The sequence below is a fragment of the Podarcis vaucheri genome, assembly GCF_965113315.1.
Source record: "Podarcis vaucheri genome assembly, chromosome: 4".
In the NCBI taxonomy this organism is placed as follows: Eukaryota; Metazoa; Chordata; class Lepidosauria; order Squamata; family Lacertidae; genus Podarcis; species Podarcis vaucheri.
Window position 1 is genome coordinate 36,945,947 of NC_138762.1, and position 20,230 is coordinate 36,966,176.

At 41.7% G+C, this 20,230-nt stretch overlaps 2 protein-coding genes across 2 annotated transcripts in view; one reads left to right on the forward strand and one right to left on the reverse strand.

Moving 5' to 3' along the window:
* Positions 1-19,724, forward strand: part of ZPLD1 (zona pellucida like domain containing 1) — a 34,696-nt gene extending 14,972 nt beyond the window's left edge. Inside the window, exons 4-11 of the mRNA XM_082220207.1 lie at positions 2,029-2,210; positions 2,939-3,011; positions 10,201-10,298; positions 12,189-12,269; positions 13,729-13,900; positions 15,674-15,782; positions 17,267-17,296; positions 18,014-19,724. Coding sequence (XP_082076333.1) covers positions 2,029-2,210; positions 2,939-3,011; positions 10,201-10,298; positions 12,189-12,269; positions 13,729-13,900; positions 15,674-15,782; positions 17,267-17,296; positions 18,014-18,192 — 924 coding nt within the window. The 3' untranslated portion in view covers positions 18,193-19,724. The remainder of the gene's footprint in view (positions 1-2,028; positions 2,211-2,938; positions 3,012-10,200; positions 10,299-12,188; positions 12,270-13,728; positions 13,901-15,673; positions 15,783-17,266; positions 17,297-18,013) is intronic.
* The window catches only part of RPL24 (ribosomal protein L24), a gene marked incomplete at its 5' end in the record, with an annotated part of 401,376 nt that overhangs the window by 236,531 nt on the left and 144,615 nt on the right, over positions 1-20,230 (reverse strand). The gene's annotated exons all lie outside the window — the stretch shown is intronic.

Consider the following 20,230-nt stretch of genomic DNA (forward strand, 5'->3'; position numbering starts at 1 on the left):
CTGTAGAGTAGACCACCAAAGTTTCTCTTTAACAAGTATTATTATCAGGATGAGGAAAAGAAGAAGGGGAAATTCAATATCTTACAAGTCCATCTGCTGCTGGAAAATCCTTTACACTTCTTGGGCAGGCAATGGATTGAACTCCTTACAGGTGATATGTGCAGCATCAATGTTGACAGCAAGGTCTGCACTGAGATTCCTCTGCCCCTTGTTGGGCTTGGGACTCATACTACCTGGGAGTGCAGACGACACTTGAGCACCTTTGCCTGGAGTCACCTTCCCATAACCATGTCTAAGTTTTTGTCTGGCAAGGTTAGGGGAGTAGTCATAACATAGGGCAGTCTACAAAGGGATGAGGCAGTCTAGATACCTCCATGCTATGCTACTCAACACTGAAAGCACCAAAACTGATTTTGTGCCTTATGACTCACATGGGGATGTAGGTAGCTTTATCACTAAAAGACATATGGCCCCACCTCTCCCACTCCTTCAGCCAGGTAGCCTTTCTATAATAAGTGCTGATTCTCACAAGCTGTGATTAACTCTTAGAGAGCTCTGCTTTACAACACTGCACTGCTTTAACTACCCAAAAGTGCTAGATCAAGGTCTGCACCTGCACAACTTTGAGGGCACCCAAAGGGGAAAATTGCAGACCATCGTACCTAACTCCCCATAATACAATGGTCTTCCAGATATGTTCCAATACACAGTTACATTATTAATGATAGTTCTACAAGGATACGGTTATTCAATAGATGCTGGCCCTGTTTATGTGTTCAAGGAATGTTTAGGGGGAGTGACCATGCATGTACTGGTTCTGACCCAAATACCCCTGTCTCTATTGGTACCCAATGGGACTGACAGGGCAGAAAGCAGAAGCACCAATAGTAGGGGAAGCCAGAGTCATTGGCAGGCAGAACCAACTAATTCTAATTTGGTTCCCATCCACCTTCTTGCTGAATTCTATTCAGGCAACACTGAGATGAAAGAGGAGAGGAGGAAGCTGAATTTTGGAGTGTTGGTGGTCTTATCTTTCACTATGAGTTGGATGAGGGCTCCATTATTTATTATTATTATTATTTATTTCATTAGGTCTAAGAGGGTTTTCTCCCTCTCCTTATTATCCTCAATACAACCCTCTGAGGTGAGTTGGGGTGAGAGTTGGTGACTGGTCTAAGGTTTCCCAGTGAGCTTTATGGATGAGTAGGGATTTGAACTCCCAGTCCCTAGTCTACCATACTGACACTGGTTTTTCTCTCTTTCTCTGTATTTTTACCAAAAGAATTGAAAGTTTGGCACTGCCTCAAGTAGCAGTTTGATTGCTTGGAGCAGTTTAGTCACGCTCCTGTGACAGAATGCCTCTGGCGTCACACTGCAGTGTCATTCTTAGGAGCATTTATTCTTAGGAGGGGGGAGATCTCTGCCCCCCATTGTGGCTATTGGTAAAAAGGAAGAAAATATCTCAGTTGTTATGACATTTAAAGGTAACACCATTTCCTTCAAATGCCTGCCACTGGAAGTTGCTGTATATTGCCCCCACTTTTCTGGGGGATACATGGTTATGTGAAAGTATTGTGGGGGCTTATTTCAGAGCAGACTAATAGATTGGACTAAGGTTGCGCAACAAATCACTTTGATATATTTGACAGAAATGGTAGGTAGGTAGCTATTGCTCCCATTTGTATCTGTCAGTGGGACAGCAGAATAGGAGGATAGTTATACCTTTACTGTATGCCTCCGAACACCAGGTGCTGGGAATCACAAGTGTGGAGAGCACCGTTGCCCTCAGGTACTGCTTGTAGTCTTCCCATGGTTCTTCACTGTGAGAATAAGATGCTGGAATATGTGGCCCTTTTGCAAGATCAAGCATAGTGCTTCTTACGTCCTGATGTAGAGGTTGTGGTACATCAAATAATTTACAAGGATGATTTCTTAACCTTTAACAGTCATATCTTCACTATTTTAAAAATTCTATTTTCTTATAAGATTGCCTCCCCATAATTCTGTTTTCTGACCTTATCCAACCAGGTAACCTCAATTCCAGGAATTAATGCCTATGGCAATGTATCAACAGTCCAGATAGGCAATGTTTCGGGATACATAGACACCCCAGATCCACCCACAATCATCAGCTATTTACCAGGACTTCTGTATAAATTTAGTTGCAGCTATCCCTTGGAATATCTGGTCAATAATACACAACTTGCTTCGTAAGTATGAGCATGATATTGCAAGAAGTGATTGTTCTGTGTATCAGGAAGCCTTTGCACTGTATTTATTGTCATTAAGTAGCTGGCTGGAGCTTTGCATGGTCGATATGCCCTGTGAACATAACAGATTTCTGATGAAATGCATGGATTCTAGTCATTTCCCACTCCATAATTAGAAGCGACATCCAATTTGAGAAGAGGAAAGGAAGGGGATATAGAGAAGGAAAATAATGACAAGAAGGAAAGTATTTCAGGGATTTGGTTTGCTATAGCATTAGCATGGCACTGAAGGCTTTGTTTTAGTGTTAGCTTTCATGACGAAAGTTCTTCTACAATTCCTCTTAAAGATAGAGTAGTACTTGTACATAAGCAAAGAAATATTTACTTCCAATTCTTTTTGCACAGCAATACATTAGTATATGTAACACAAGCAAATGCTATTTCTATGTACTGTATATCACAACAAGTTATTTTCCCCTATCAATTTGCTTCTTAGCTAATTATTTGCCTGATCCATTGTTTTAGCAATGCCCATTGTTTCAAAGCTCTGACAGGGCTTCCACTATAAATTCCGATTTGTAGCAATTTAAAAACACAAGATGGGGGGGGGGGAATACTCTTGGTGGTGAATTCCAAAACCTGATTTAATAGTGAAATATGGAATTGCAAAAAAATAATAAAAATAGATGATTCCATTAATAATACTTTGCTTTCTAAATCTGTTCTAGATCATCAGCTGCTATATCTGTAAGAGAGAACAATGGCACATTTATTAGCACTTTGAATTTGCTCCTCTACAATGTAAGTATTAAAAAGTAGAAGTTTCTTAAATAAAGCAATGGCTGCTCACCTACCAGCCGGAGGGGAGTGGCGGCTGCAGCAGTGGGGTGATCTTCTGGGGGGTGGACATCACTTCCTTCTTTGCTGGTGGTGCTGACTCCTGGGACTTGCCCATAGTTGCAGCCAATTGTGGGCAAGCTTGGGAGTGTGGTTTAGTGAGTGGACCAGAGGGGAAACTTCTTTCATTTGGTCTGCTCTCTGGCTATAAAAGCCAGGTTTGCCCTCTGCTAATGCACCTACCATGACTGACTTATAGAATGTTGTAAGTGGGACTAGCCCCTCTATTTCATTCTCTCTCCCTCTGCATTTCCATCCCATCCAAAATAGTTGGCCAGAATGCCCACTAAGCATGTTCAGTTCTCCTGTGGCTCTTTGGAGTTCTCAGATTCGGTTCCTCCACCTGCACTTCTCGAAATCTTGGGGTTCTCCCACAGCTGCCTAGCCTTCCACTTGGGTATGGGTGGTACCATTTTGGCTATATATGCAATGGCGCTCACAGCCTTAAATTGGAAATATCGGAAATCATATGTTAGATCCAGCCTAAGATGATTGCATTTGGGTCCCTTTGAAATGAAGGCTTAATTACCATGGATCTTAGGTAAAGGGTAAAGGGACCCTTGACCATTAGGTCCAGTCATGGCCGACTCTGGGGTTGCAGCGCTCATCTCGCTTTATTATATGAGGGAGCCGGCGTACAGCTTCCGGGTCATGTGGCCAGCATGACTAAGCCGGTTCTGGTGAACCATAGCAGTGCACGGAAACACCGTTTACCTTCCCATCAGAGCGGTACCTATTTATCTACTTGCATTTTGACGTGCTTTCGAACTGCTAGGTTGGCAGGAGCAGGGACCGAGCAATGGGAGCTCACCCCATCGCAGGGATTTGAACCACTGTCCTTCTGATTGGCAAGTCCTATGCTTTGTGGTTTAACCCACAGCGCCACCCACGTCCCACCATGGATCTTAGTGGGAACTAAATTCAGCACATCTAGTATGACTGCATCCCTGGTTTGCAAGAGCAAATCTAGCAGTGAAAATTGTAACTTTAAAAGTGTATTATAATTTTTAATAATGATTTTATTAGTTACATAACAGCATCAGTGTACATGGCACCTTATATCATAATCCTGTGCATGTTTACTCAGCAGTAGCTCCCACTGAGTGCAAAGAGGCTTGATGCCTGAAAAGTCTGCAAGGGACTGCAGCCTTAGAGAGTTGCACAGCAAAATTGGCAAGTCCCTGCTCTGAAGGAGCCTACATTTCTAAATAGACAATGGGAAACAATAGGGGGAGGGAGGACCCTTTGTTAGACAATTGCCTTTAACAAATGTTCACACGTGCTCTAACAAGAATAGTTCAACTGGTGCCTTGTGCCAGGAGTGGAACCAAGCTGGTCCACACACACACCTGTTCTGGTACCTTCCACTCCACAAGGAAGGACTTATTCTGGTCACCCTAACCATGTCCAAGTCATTGGTATGGTGTAAAATATAACCAACAACTACTGTTGTGGAATATGTAAGCAACTTCAATAGACCGATGCTAATGCTATTTCTTTGTGGTTCTTTTGGACAGTGGGTGGGCTAAAATTTTAAGTACCTCCTCATGACTGCTGATTTTCTCTCTCTTCTTATTAGCATGATAATCAGATTTGAATATATGTAATTGTGTAAACTTGTATTGCATAAACAGGGACATTGGAAAGGAAATTTAAAAGACTTTTACTGGCTTTTATTTATAACAGCAACACTAATCTTCCAACTGTTATTTTTGTGTTGATTAGAAATTTTATTCATCCATTCAAATGTCTGATTTAAAAATCAGCTTTCCATTTCTCAGGCAGCATTTTAGTAAATTACAAATCCATTTTTTTGGATTATTATTCATGTCATCATGGACCTGGGTTATAATTCATGCAGATGATTTAAAAGTCTGTGCTTTCAACTTGGGGTGTAATGAATGTGCTATAAATATCATAGCAGAATATTTCCAATTGCGTTTAAATGAATTTCCTGTTTGCAAGTAAGTTTTGCTGTCTGACAGTTCAGAGATATGTTAGACTGGAGATGATATTACTTCCATTTTTTAAAATACTGAGGTTTTTTTGTAAGAAAGTAGAAAGTTTCTTAAAACTTTAGGAACAAAAACCCTTGTATTTAGGGTATAGGGGATTTTGCTTCAGAAAAGTTAAGTTAAAATGTTTTTCTTAGAACATATGAGAATACATCATATGGGGCCAATCAACATTCCAATCTTGCCCAATAAACACTACATTTTACAATTTTGCTTTTGTAAGTCATCCTGTACATTGATGCTGTGAATAATATCTTGGAGTGATTTCTAAAAGCAGTCTAAGGATAGTCATAGGAGCATCTTCATCTATGGTGTGAAGCCAGCTTTGCATCATTTTGTTATAGAAATATGTTGTGATTCGAGGACCTGATCCCCGCTTGGGGAATGAAGACACAAGGACACAGTATATTAGGTTAGTGGGCAAAAAAAAAGGCCACAACTTTATTGATTACAGCATGTGAGAAGGTATTGACTTAGGCATTGGACCACTGACAATTTGACTCCACCCACTTGGAGAGGGGTGAGTCTGAATGAGGGGTTAATCACCAGTAGGGGGAGCCTGTTGATGCAAATACAACTATAAGCTTTGCCCTGTGTGGCGGGGGGGGGGGCATGGCATGACCCCCGGTGACATCAGGGCTAGATTGGGAGCGAATGGTGGGGGAAGCTGGCACGGCCGCATTTGAGCAGCTAAACCACGCCCCCTGGTGCCACTCGATTGGGTGCTCAATGGGGGTGTGTGTGGAGCGCCAGCGATAGTGAGAGGGCAGGGGGCTGAAGGCCCCCTGCGTGACGCAGGAATTCTCTCCCGGTCACAATTCCTCCCCTCCGGAAGGAGGAGAGGCTTTCCAACAAGTGAATGCTGGATTGCTGAGTTACTGCCTGTGTCAAAGAGGTTTGTTAGTCATCAGTCTTGCTGTTGCCCCATGCCTTGTACATCTGGTGGGCTGTTACCTTTCAAAGAACTACATATGTATTCTACTACCTTCACTTAAAATAAAACCACAAGATTATTTAATTATTTTTGCAAAATTGATCCCGAGAATGCATGTGGTTGTTAGTGCTGTCATGGGTAGCAGCCAATAGGTGCTCAGCAGAACTATCTTTTCTTCACCTCAAACTGAACCACACTGAGAACATACAGAATCACTGCACAGAGAGCAAGGATAGAACTCCACGTGCATGAGTAAAATCATTGTTGAATCGATATCTAAGATATCATAGCATGAATCGTCGTGGGCCAACATGAACATGTTTCAAGATGAAATACTGAATATTAAGCTACTGGGTTTTATTTGTAAGCTACGATCCCCATTTCAGTTAAAGACAACAGTAGCCCTGTGCAGTTGTTCTAATCTCCCACAGGATTAGAATCACATTTGGAGGGATAACTTCTGTAGCGAGCAGCTTTCTTTACTCATGTAGGTTCCTGCACGATTTTGAATCTTGAAGGAGCCAGCAGTGGGAAATGGAGCTTGTTTGCGTTTCCTTCATCACAGTAGGATGGGGACATTCCTTCCATTAGGCAGAGTGAGGCAACCACCTTAGGTGGCAGCTTCTGGGATACATCAGCGACAACTCCCTGGATGTTCTTCCTGAGCCACCTGAGCAGTGCATCCCCTTTTGCTGCTTGAGGTGAAATGGGAATGTGCTGCTCCCCTCCCCCACTGCTGCCTGCAGCTGTCTTACCTGTGTTGCATGGTGTTGCCCGTGAAGCGCTGGCAGTGGCACTGGCTTCCGGTGAGATCTCACAATATCTTCTTGGGGCAGGTGCCTCACCTTGTCCCATCAGTGGGCTGGGCCTGCTGGCCATAACCTTTTGTTGGATGACAGTGTTATGTACCATATGACCTCTTCTGCTCCTCAGTATTAGATTGTTGCTCTCAGAAGCAGTGGAAGTATTGAAATAAGACTCAACTTCCAGTTTAGTTGGCTTTTGCATGTGGAAAAGAGAGGGAGCCATCTTGTCATTTGTGTCAGGTAGCAGAAAGTCTTGAACTGGTCCTGCGTTATGGATTAGGATGTCTGAATTGGGCTTATTTTTTAAATGTATATGGGTGTTGTTCAAGCTTAAAGTTACAGCTCTGGATGAGTGGTTGAATTGTTTTTCTTCCTGCTGGGATTTCCACTGAATTCATACATCTGCATTAAGTTTGCCATTGGCTTTATTGAGATTTCTTGGTGAACACGATATGCTCACGAGTAAGGGTTTTGTTAGGGTCAAGACCTTGCTCTGTGAGGACAGTGGTTAATTAAGCATGAATATGAAACATATTCATTTCCATACATTTAAAATTTAATATACTCGAGTCAAACTGTGCTGTGTGTGCATAATGAATTGAGGTACAATTCTTCACCATTACCAGAGGGTGACTTAAATACTTCTAGAGAAGAGCGCAGTCTGAGGAAGAATTGCTAAAACTGTTGTTTAATTCACTTCATTATCCAAAACTTTCTTTTTGCTAACAAATCATTAGTGGCGTAAATTAATAATGCAAGTGCCATTATTATATATGTACTTTAATTAACATTTGACCATTTTTATACAACAGAATGTGATCAAAATCTGAATCACACATACAGAAAATAAAGCAGAGGCAGAAAAACTCTACTAGGCGGAAATAATAAGGTGATATTTTGGCCCTTGGAGGCAGAAGGAAACTGCAGGCAGTGCAATTAAGGTTCACATCACAGGTTTGACTAAAGGGCTATATTCAGTTTCTAGTAGAGTACAAAGGACGCCATGCAAAACCAAGACCTCATTGTTGCCTTAGCTTAGGCCATGACTGAGGAACTTGTGTCTGACCCTATAGATGCTGTTAGACTCTAATGCCCTTCAGCCTCAGTCAGATGGCTGATGGCAAGGGATGATGGGAACAGGAGCCCAAAGCATCTGAAGCACCACCATTGGTGTCTAGGACTGCAATCTTGAGTTGCAATTCTAGGCACATTAACAAAGAGACTCGGTGAGACCTGTTCTCAGGTACTTGTGCATAGGATTGCAGTGATAGTTCCATTGGATTCAGGTAGGTAGCTGTGTTGGTCTGACACAGTTGAAATAAATTAAAAAACTAAAAAATTGTCCAGTAGCACCTTAGAGACCAACTAAGTTTGTTCTGGGTATCAGCTTTTGTGTGCATGCACATTCGGGTAGTTTGTGAGTGGGCTTGTTATCCAACCAACTTCATTTCTTAAGGTACACAAACTATAACTGTTAATGGTGTTGGGTGGGTATTGATGGGAGTTGACTTCCAGCAACATCTGGAGGGTTAGAGGCTGCCCACCATCGCTATGCCCCTTTACTTGGTAGTATATATCTCTGGACTTAGCGGGTATTACTTCTGTGTATAGTGATTCACTATAAGTTTAATAACTGTGTGCTTATCAATGGGATTGTAGTATCTAATTATCTTAGGCTTCCTCTTGAATCCTAACTAATGGCAATGGCAGTGGGTTCTGGGGAAATTATTTTGGATAGCTGCAAAAGAGGGAATAATATGATTAAATTTACTACTACCAGCTGAAAGATTGTAGCGTCATCATTCTAATATTAAGTAGAACTCTTTGGCAGATTTTATTTTTTACAAAATGCTGCTAAATTGGATAGAGGGATTATTTCCATGTTAATGTGTTCCACCACTTGGTTTATAGATTCTATATGACACATTTAATGATTTTGTTTTTCTATTCACATATCATGGCTAGTATTTGATTTAGTTTCTTTGCAAATTGTGTGGCACGGCTTGCTGTTGCCACATATCTTTCCACTAGATATGATCTCGATATATACTGACATCCTTTGCCTCCCGTAATCTACAGCATTATTAAACACAGTTCACTCTAAGTGCATTTGGTCATGTTGAATTATGTCTGAGTGCTGATCCACTTTTATGTGGTTCCCGATACATAAAATGAAGCAGTGAAAGGTGAAGCCATTCTCATGCACAAGTCCCACTCATTATTTAAATGATCCCAAGGAAGGAGATCGTTTCTGATGTATCAGGGCTAAACTAAGCAATCAGTGGCAAGCTCAGCAAATCTAGGTTTCCACTTCTCTACTGCAAAGGGGGCAGAAGAGATGTGGAAAGACAGGGTTGTTCAGCTTTCCCCTGCCTACTGTTTCACTTTGTCGCCCAGTACACTGCCTTGAGAGACATTGTTTCCAGATCTGTGTTTGCTTTCTCAAGTGGGGAAAAGAAAGGAAAAGTAGAGAAAAGAGTTTTGGGGAGGAAAGTGATAGAAGGGAAGGATGGATCAAGTACTCTTCACTCTATTCCTGTGGCTGTAACCTGTTTTAACTGATCTTAATTCCAAATCTTAAACTGTTCTAACCTGCCCTAGGGCCTGCTGGTAAAGGGCAGGAAGTAAATTTACTACTACTGGTGCTGCTCCTTCTGTTACGACTGTCTTCCTGTTAATTGATCCCATTTTCATGACTATGGAAGTGAGAAGTGATAGCCTGGATTACCAGACCTGTGTTTGCTACCAATATCCAATAACGCAATGAGGATTTAAGGATATCTGCCTGGAAGCAATGCTTTCCAAGAGGATTGCAAACTGTCCCATTGTTACCTGATCCTTTCAGTGAGAAATGTTCTACACACATAGGTAAAGGTAAAGGTTAAGGGACCCCTGACCATTAGGTCCAGTCGTGACCGACTCTGGGGTTGCGGCACTCATCTCCCTTTACTGGCTGAGGGAGCCGGCATACAGCTTCCTTGTCATGTGGCCAGCATGACTAAGCTGCTTCTGGCGAACCAGAGCAGCGCACGGAAATGCCATTTAGCTTCACGCCACATTGATCTACTTGCACTTTGACGTGCTTTCGAACTGTTAGGTTGGCAGGAGCAGGGACTGAGCAATGGGAGCTCACCCCGTCGCAGGGATTTGAACCGCCGACCTTCTGATCGGCAAGTCCTAGGCTCTGTGGTTTAACCCACAGTGCCACCTGCGTCCCAGTTCTACACACATACCTGAGACTAAATCTTGAGTTTGGTAGCCTCACCAGCTGACTGCAATCACTTCTGTTATATAGGATCATTCTGTTGGTGTGTAATAAGAACTGTTTGCTTTTCTAGGACTCCACCTACAGAGAGCAGCTGATTATCCCCAGTACAGGGTTGCCGTTGAAAACAAAAGTTTTTGCAGCTGTTAGAGCAACCAATCTCGATGGCAGGTATGGTAAATGATATGTCTCTCCCGCTCCCACCCCCCCCCCACAAAATCTGTGGTCCTAGAAACACAAGCTCCTTGGCAGAAGTGACTCTTCATGTGGGGTGAAGCCAATACATCAGCTTCCTGGCAGGTGAGTCACTGTTGCTTAGGAGAGGTAAAAGGTAAAAAAAAAAAGGTAAAGGACCCCTGGACGGTTAAGTCCAGTCAAAGGCAACTAAGCTCATCTCGCTTTTCAGGCTGAGGGAGCTGGCGTTTGTCCAGGTCATGTGGCCAGCATGACTAAACTGCTTTTGGCGCACGGAAGACTGTGATGGAAGCCAGAGCGCATGGAAACACCATTTATCTTCTGGCCGCAGTGGTACCTATTTATTTACTTCCACTGGTGTGCGTTTGAACTGCTAGGTTGCCAGAAGCTGGGACAGAACAATGGGAGCTCACCCTGTCGCGGGGATTCGAACCACCGACCTTCCGATCAGCAAGCCCAAGAGGCACAGTGGTTTAGACCACAGTGCTACCCGCCCCCTTACACCTTTACCTTAGGAGAAGTAAAGCAGTGGAGAGGGTGCTGCAGTGCAAAAGCACTGGTGGAGCCTATCTGGCACTCCTGGCAAATGCCTGTAATGAGCAAGCCTCCTTGCCACCTCACTCTCCTCCTCCTCTCCCACAAAACAAGCAACAGCAAGCTGCTTCTGGGTCACAAGCTGTTATTTATGTCTTGTTTTTATCTGTATGGGCCTACGGCCGTAATAAAATTATTATTATTATTATTAAGCTGCTTCTGGGAAGCTAGCCTAGCAGCTCTGCCCTAGCTTGCAAGCTGCTTCTGCTCCCTGGGATACAAGGAGGCATGGATATATGGAGCTGTCTTACAGTAGGCTAGACCATCTCTCTTGGTGTTGTCTATTCTATCTGGTAGCAGCACCCCAGGGTTTCAGATACAGATGGATTTATCTGTCCATTTTGGTTCCTCTCATTTTCTCATTTTTCCAATCTTAAATCCATCTCTCCTCATTTCCACAAAATTTGTTGTTTTTTAAAAAAATCACCATGAAAATCCACCAACATTTAGATGCACATTTCTCCTAAAAATACAATTTTGTTTGCGGTTTTAACAAATATATACATTCTGCAAACCATTTCTCCAAATATAATGCCTAGAGAGTAACAACAACAACAACAACAACAACAATTTATTTATACACTGTCCATCTGGCTGGGCTTCCCCAGCCACTCTGGGCAGCTTTCAACAGAATATTAAAAACACGATAAAACATCAAACATTAAAAACTTCCCTAAACAGGGTTGCCTTCAGACGTCTTCTAAAAGTCAGATAGTTGTTTCTTTCTTTGACATCTGATGGGAGGGCATTCCACAGGGCAGATGCCACTATCAAGAAGGCCCTCTGCCTCGTTCCCTGCAGGTAGGGCTTGCTGAATGTTCCAGCTAAGTAGCAGAATGTCAGTGGTAGTTACACTCAGTGAAAAATGCTTTTCTCTTTCCTTGAGCACAAGATGTAGCAGCCTCAAATTATAAAAGAGGCAAATGATCTCATGAAGTCTGGAGTAGCCAATGAAATGATAGCAAATCAGTACCACTTCATAACTTCATGACTATAATAGCTGCACCAATTCCTAGGTGAGCCTATAGCTTAACATTAGCTATATTGTACTCATTGTTCAGTGATTTGTTGCAGTTAAGGCACCAGGGTATTGCTCATCTTTTGAATCATAATGGAAGATGGTGGCACATTATCAGCCAGCACTCTCAATGGGTGTGTGTGTGTGTGTGTGAGAGAGAGAGAGAGAGATTGTGTGTGTGTGTGTGTGTGTGTGTATATATATATGCTGTATCTCAAGAAATGCTTAGCGGTTAATTATCTTTCATTGCACAGATGGAATGTTTTGATGGACTACTGCTATACTACTCCATCTGGAAATCCAAATGATGATCTGCGATATGATCTCTTCTTTAGGTAGATTTTCTTCTTCTTCCAAATATAGTGTTTCTCTGCCACACTACACTGTTAAAACAGATTAATATAAAATGTATTGATTATTTTCAAAGTTTGTTTTTATATATAAAACACGTATAATGTTACTATAGTAGTGAAATAAATATTGGCTCACGTCACAAGAAACCCTATAAGAAGAACCGAAACCTAAGAAATACGTGCATAAATATTCATGTAAATAATGACTATCATTAGCAGGTATCAACTGAGCCTATTCTACCCTATATGCTTGCTTCAATATATGCACACTAAATATATAGCCCTAAGTTGGTTTACAGGAACCTACACAAATGATCAAACTACCCTGGCAGGGCACCCTGGAGTAGTTTGGTGATCAGTCGGGTGACACTGTTGACCAAGCTACAGTAGGGTGCCTCACATGTCATCAGTGATATATATATCACGTATATATGATGTGATAGTTTTAAAAAAGCATTTACCATAATGGCGATCCACCTGGCAGGGAATGATATTTAACTCACATTCATATGTTGGGCTGTTCCATCCAATTCTGTGGAACTATAGAGGAATATAGCACAAGTTTGGCCCTCATTTCCACACTACAGTAGTACCTCCATTTATGTAACCCTCTGGTTACATAAACTTTGGGATGTGCACACGGCAAACCCATAAGTATTTTATTGGGTTTCGCCACGCGCACCTGAGCAGAAGCGACCCTCACGTTGTGGAAACCTGGGGATCTGATCAGACCTCCAGAATGGATCCCGTCCGCAAATGGAGATACCACTGTATTTGCAAACAGTTTTTTCCTGGAAGCAAATAACAAGGAAATGCGCGCTAAGCTTAAACTATACTCCACTAATGTTCCAGAAGTGGCTTTTATGTTGTGTGAAAGCTCAAATATAATACAGAACATAACAGTTAGGGGCAAGACATGAAAATAGAATAAACTGTCATGGGAATGCAGCCTGGCAGTCTAACTTCTACACCATGCTTTGCATGTAAACAGGTTAGCAGGAGCTAATGAAAAGATGAGGATGAGTAATTGAACAGATCTTCTTTGGAGCTAAGTATGAGGTGTAGTACAAAAGCAAATGGACTAATATTACAAGGATAAAGCATGTGTCAACTGTACATTACAATCAAGAAATGGGCTGCAAATATAATTTAAAAAATACGGTATTCAAAAGTTGAGCCAATGTATTTAATTTATGTTTAGTTCATTAATATTTTTCTTCCATCACGAAGCTCAAGGAGTTGTACATGGGTTCCAGGTGATCTGTCCAAGCCCTGGCCAGAACCAGACCTATTCTGGGGCCCTTAGACCCATGAAACTAAAGGTTTCTAACACCATTTCCCCACCATCTAGTAGTAGTCAGGATGCTTTAGTGTTTTTCTTTGAGACTCTAACCTCCTGGGAACCAGAAAACATCACTCCTGTTTCAATCTTTTCCTCCAGCTGCGACAAGGACCCTCAGACAACTATCATTGAAAATGGCAGGAGTCAAATGGGCCGGTTTTCTTTCGAGGTGTTCCGCTTCGTGAAGCACAAGAACCAGAAAATGTCCACAGTTTTTCTCCATTGTGTGACAAAGCTGTGCAGAGCTGATGATTGCCCCTTTCTTGCTCCTGTAGGTTTTGGAGTCTTTTGGTAATGCTGCAACTGGAACAAAACTTGGAATGTTTTGCACAGTGTAAAGACAAGTGATTAAAACAAAACGAGCCATTGACTGTCATCCGTAACATATTAAAGCAATTGTCTCTTAGATATGTGTTTTAAATATGGAGGCTGGGATATAATCAGCTCAAGCAGTAGTTAACTTACCATGCTATGGCAATCCCCCCACTGCCAATGTATGGCAGAAAGGTTAGATTTGTTATGAATGATCAGGTTCACATTGTCAAGCAATCATGTAACAGCTGAAATTATAATGCAGGGAATATGTAGAGGGAATCATAGTAAAGGACAAGTTCACTTTCCCACCAAGCTTGTAATGAGCAGAGCTTTTATCTAGAACAAGATCTACTGACGAGGGGGATGCAGAAATTACATACAAGAACCTGATGAATCACACCAAATGTCATACCCATTTATTTTACTTATTTCATTGTATTTATTTCCTACCTCCTCCCCCAAACAGACTTCCCCCCTCCACATTTAAGAGGCTCAAGGTCACCCAGTGAGTTTCATGGCTGAGTGGGGATTCAAATCCTGGCTCCCAGATCTTAGTCTGACACTCTAACTCAGGGGTCTGAAACCTTTAAGACAAAAAGAGCCACTTGGACCCGTTTCTGAAGAAAAAACAACAACTGGGAGCCGCAAAACCATTGAGACATTTAAAACAAATATATCTCCGGAGCCACGATCTGACAGCGGGCGGGAAGGTGACATCGGGACGGTGCGTGAGTAACGCACGCACCGCCCCCATGTGACGTCACAGCCAGTACAGCGCCCGCCACAGTGGGGAGTGTCGGGGCGCACAATGCACCTCCTCCCCTCGCTAGTATCCACCCCGGAGCCGCAGCAAAGATGTAAAAGAGCCACATGCGGCTCCGGAGCCGCGGGTTGCAGACCCCTGCTCTAACTATTACAAGACACTGAGTTTATCCAGAGATCAGTAAGTGGAACTGCTTGATTGATTCCCATTTGTCCCCTGTGCCATTGTGACACCCTCTGAAAACCTCCTGTGGTTTGGGGAACAGAAAAGCATTGAAGCTGGCACAGGAGTCTTCAGGGAGAATGTGTTCAAAGCCCTGTGTTTGCAGAAGGGCGCTGCTGGGGCCAAACCATAGTATTCTAGAGATTATATTTCCACTGTTGGAGAAGGTAACTTTTTGCATACCAGATGCTGGAAACCACAGGTAGGGTGAGTGCTATTGGGTTTAGGTTCTGCTTCTGGGCTTCCTGTAAGCCACTGTGAGAACAGGACACCCACTAGATGGGCCACTGTCCTGATCCATGTTCTCAAAACCAGTCCTGAATATATAAGGAAACAAAGAGGCATGGACAAGACTGCACTCTCTTACAGGAGTTGTAACAAAAGATTGCATGCAACAAAGTTAATAAGTACATAGTTTCTTTTCCAATACCTTGGATCTCGAATGCCTTGCGACTCGAACATTTTGGCTCCCGAACGCCACAAACCCGGAAGTGAGTGTTCCGGTTTGCAAACGTTCTTTGGAACTTGAACGTCCGACGGGGCTTCTGCGGCTTCCGATTGGCTGCAGGAGCTTCCTGCAGCCAATCAGAAGCGGTGCTTTGGTTTCCTAACATTTTGGAAGACGTAACGACTTCTGGAACAGATTCCGTACAACCAAAAAGAGCTTGTTTTTAAAATGTTCGATACAGGAGGAATGTACTTCTCTGTCCACTGAAATCATGATTGTTTTCATTGCCCCTCCAGATCTGCAGTAACAGGAAAAAAAGAGATGCAGCAAAGAGAACCACTTGGAGCCCTCAGAGTACTTCTGGAAGTGCTGTAATCTCTGCTGGCCCCATCATTACTAGAACTGGTAGGCGTGATCATATCATTGCATGATTTCAAAAACACAACCATTTTCCTGTTTAAGGATAATTTTCTGTGAGCGACATCTAATTAAGTCCTACTCATAATTTTGGTCTTGCTACTTAATCTTGACAGTTTTCTTAGTTCTGCTCAAAATGCAAAGAATCCTTGTTTATTTATATCCATCATTATACATGTAATATTGCACACTTGAAGTAACTAGCATGTATGCAGAAGCTTGCAACAATGCACATAACTACATAAAAATATGTGGGTATTCATTAGGGCTTTCCAAGCCATTCAGTGCCTCTGATTCAGAGCCACCCCCAATAAGGTCAGCTTGCTCTGGATCAACCCGGAATCCACCTGCCCTATCCTGGATCCAGTGCCAAATTAGTTTTGGATCCAAATTAGTTTAATTAGTTTTTAAAAACCCAATTAATTAAACCGACCAAGACGCTCCTTCCTAAGTGGCTTCTGTATGGGGAAGGCATATTTGTGAGCAGCCTGCGCCATGCTGGATTGATGCCTCTGCTCAACAGCTGTTGCATGGAGGCATCGATCCTATATGGTGCTTCTTCACAAGGAGCTTTCCTGAAGGGGTTTTCTGCACCCCACAACATCATTGTCTCTGCTCAGCATCGATCCTGTGGGGTGGGGTGTTAAGCAGGAAGGAGAATCAGTTGGTATTGGGCTTCTACCTTCACCTGGGAATATGCAGCCAGCAGTCACATAGACTTCTGCCTTTCTTGTGGGTTTTCCTGCCTGATGCCTGCACCTCCTTATTGCCTGATGTCCTGATCCCTGACAGCCCCAGATTCCTCAGAGCCATCCAACCCAACCTGTGACTATTTCATCCCCATTTGACTGATCTTGCCCTGGATCCCTTCATATGGGCTGAATTTGGCTTGGGCCTCAGCCAAATCTGGTGTACAGCCCAAGTATTCATGTCCTTATGAAATTATGCTACAGAAATAGAGTACAGCATGAGCCTGACTCTTTTACATGTATTATGGGTATGATAGCTATAATTTTGCAATATAAATTTACATATAATTAGTCCTTTAAAATACAACAACTGTGCATGAGTGGCTCAGACATCGCAGGCACTCAGTGCAAGAGGCTGTCTGATGCAAGCAATGTTTGTTTGAGTTATAACTGTAAAATTCTGTTTATATGTTTGAAACACATGTACCCTCCACCCCAAATGTGAACAACTGTTTATAATCTCTTAGCACTCCTTAAAGTATGCAGCACAGCACTGATTATAAGTCCTAGTAAATTCAGTGGGACTTACTTCCAGGTAAATATACACAGAGGCACCTGTCTTATCACAAATGATCTAAGATTAATCTGAACAAACAAATAGATGGTGACAAACTAATAATCTCATAAAAGTTATTTAAAGTATCTTAGATTATGCATGAGCAGAAAGATGCTCTTCAAATATCTTTAAATTTACAATGTATCTATTTTTATATTTTTGTACAGATGAGACCCCAACTAATAATTCACAGCTTGGTAAGTTGTACCAATATGAGCAAACAATTATTATTATTATTATTATTATTATTATTATTATTATTATTATTATTTTATTTTAAAGGAGTCTTTTAATGTTACACTGGTATTTCAGGTTACATACACTTCAGGTTGCATATGCTTCAGGTTACAGACTCCGCTAACCCAGAAATAGTACCTCGAGTTAAAAACTTTGCTTCAGGATGAGAACAGGAATCGTGCTCCGGCGGCGCGGCAGCAGCAGGAGGCTAAAGTGGTGCTTCAGGTTAAGAACAGTTTCAGGTTAAGAATGGACCTCCGGAACGAATTAAGTACTTAACCCGAGGTACCACTGTATACACTATACCATAAAGCACATTCAAACAATGTTATTTCACTCAAATAATTCTGGGCAATGTAGTTTACCCCTTCATATTTAAATTCCCAGCAACCCTTAAGAAACTACAGTGTCCAGAATTCTTTGAGGGAGCAATGTGTTTTGAATGTGCTTTAAAGTTATAGTGTGTATGCAAGCTGCAGCCCCATTCACACTTTCCTAGATGTAAGCCCCATTGAAATAGTGGAGCTTACTTTTGAGCGGATATGTGGACTCACACTTATCTTTCACACTGGAATCAATGGGACTTAAGTGTGAATAAATGGGAATTTAAGTATCTTTGGTTGGATCAATTTCAGTGCCTGTAAACACCTCCCTTTTCATTTCTTACTCCTTTGTAGGTAGTCCAAATGGATCTGCTTTCCAGCTGAATTCAGTCACCAGTGCTTTGATTTCAGGAGTAGTAATTTTAGGAATTATGAGCACAATTTTTTTCATATTTTCCCTCACCCTCCTCCACAGAAAGTGGTCCAGCAGTAGCCTAGTTTTGAATGGTGTACGAAACCCAGTTTTCAACTAGAAGGAACAAATCATTTGGATTTTCTCTGTGGGATTGCCATGAAATGTGTTCCCTTTTAAGTGTCACCAAGGCGGCATTCTGCTGCTTTCAAGTTCCAGCTATTCTTACTTATAGCCTTATAAACGCTATTGTATAGATAATAAGCAGTAAAGGTAATGATTGTTCTTTTTTCCATTCGTGTATGCGCGTGACAAAGCTATTTGACATTTTGCCAATGGGATTATTGATAACCCAAACGTTTTTAAACCTCCAAGTGGGATCGTAAAGTTTAAAAATTGCTCAAGGCAGAAACCTTTCTCAAATGCATTCAAATTATACAAACACGAGCGCTATGAAACATGCATAGTTAATGAGCTCCTTTGAAAAGGACAACCTTTATTTTTTCTCTCTTCGGTTTTTCTACAACATTATACGTTTTATGCCAAACTTTTCTGTACAAAATCTGGCACTTGAAATATAGTTTTCATTACCGACTGGGCTACAAAAAGGAGTTACAAACCATTTAAAATAGTAAGTAGTTAAATTGCTTTGAAAACGCGATCAAGTGCTGCAGTGAGGTGAATTCTGCTCTGTTTCAGGGTACCCTCCCATTGAACAAAGAAATGGCCACAATGGGCACATGGTTGACTTGTGTTTAATTATATTTTGCCTATGCAAAAATGTTTTATATCGCAAATTTACGACTGAATTGAAACTGCTAATTGTTTTGTGGGATGTTTTTGGCAGTGTTGAAAAGCACCCTACTGATTTGGTGTTTTGTTCCCTGGAGTTGGGGTTTTCAATTGCTTTGAAAACGTTCATCTATTTATTTCCATTACACTCTGTTGCTCTCTCTTTGCATTGAATTTGTTTACCTTTAATGATGTCATCTCATAGCCAACTCCATCTCATGGTAGCTACATCCCATCATGATGTCATCATGTTCATTAGTGGCTACCATCACCTTTGCAAATTATCCAGGATGCATTGCCCTCACTCTGAATCGATACTGTTGGCCCTCAGTGATATCAGCAACAAGCCAGATCTGATTGGACTCTATAGAGTCATAGCATCATCATGTTCACCACATGGCAACTGATTGTTGGAATCACCTAATCCAAGAGGGAGAAAGTAGCAGTAACAAGAGGAAAAGAATGATACTGAAGCAGCAGCAGTGATTTAGAGAAACAGTAACACTGTGCTGAAAATACACTTGCAATGAAAGCATTGCTCAATAAATATTTCTGTCCCCTGCATATTTTTCACATTGAAACCTAAATCGCAGAATAATCATTGCATTTCTATGCAAACTCAAATTCTTGTTTCAAAATGTTTTTGATTTTTCATTGTTAATTAATCCAGTCCTAGTGTGAATACTGGATCAGAATTCAATTCTGGTCTACAAAAGATGTAAACATCTCTACAAAAGGTGTTTCTAACTCTTAAAATAATTTTAAAAATCAGTCATAGGAACCCTAAGGGGGGAAAAACACTACATGCCTTTAAAAATGATGATGAGGATAATAATAATAAAAAGAATGCTTCAGACTGGAAGGTACCCACTTATCTAGATTCAGTAAATAGTTTGGTTTCCCCCCCTTCTTAATTCTAATTCTCTGTCTGGGATGAAGAGGACCTTCTGTCTAGGACTTCAGTAATATCTTTTAGGAATGGAATATACAGGAAGGGTTGTCCTGAACTTACCACCACTAAAGGAAAAGAAAGCAAATAATACCCAGTGTCTTCAAAAGTTTTTGAGACTTCAGGGACAGTTCCATTCTGATCCTAACTATGATTATACACAAGAGGCTGCAATCCTAACTGTACTTAGGAAAAAGTACATTTTGGATTGCCGTCTCTGCATGATCTTTACTGCACAATTTCTCTGTATACAAGATCATTTTTTACGGTCTGTAGAGGATTTGTTCCTTAGGAAAAGTGGAACAAATCCATAGAGTCTAGAAAACTGTGAACTTTGAAGTCTGTTTATTGCCTTGGGAAAATGACCTATATAGCTAGCCTGAATAACTCATTAATGTATGGCCTCTTTCTTGAAGAT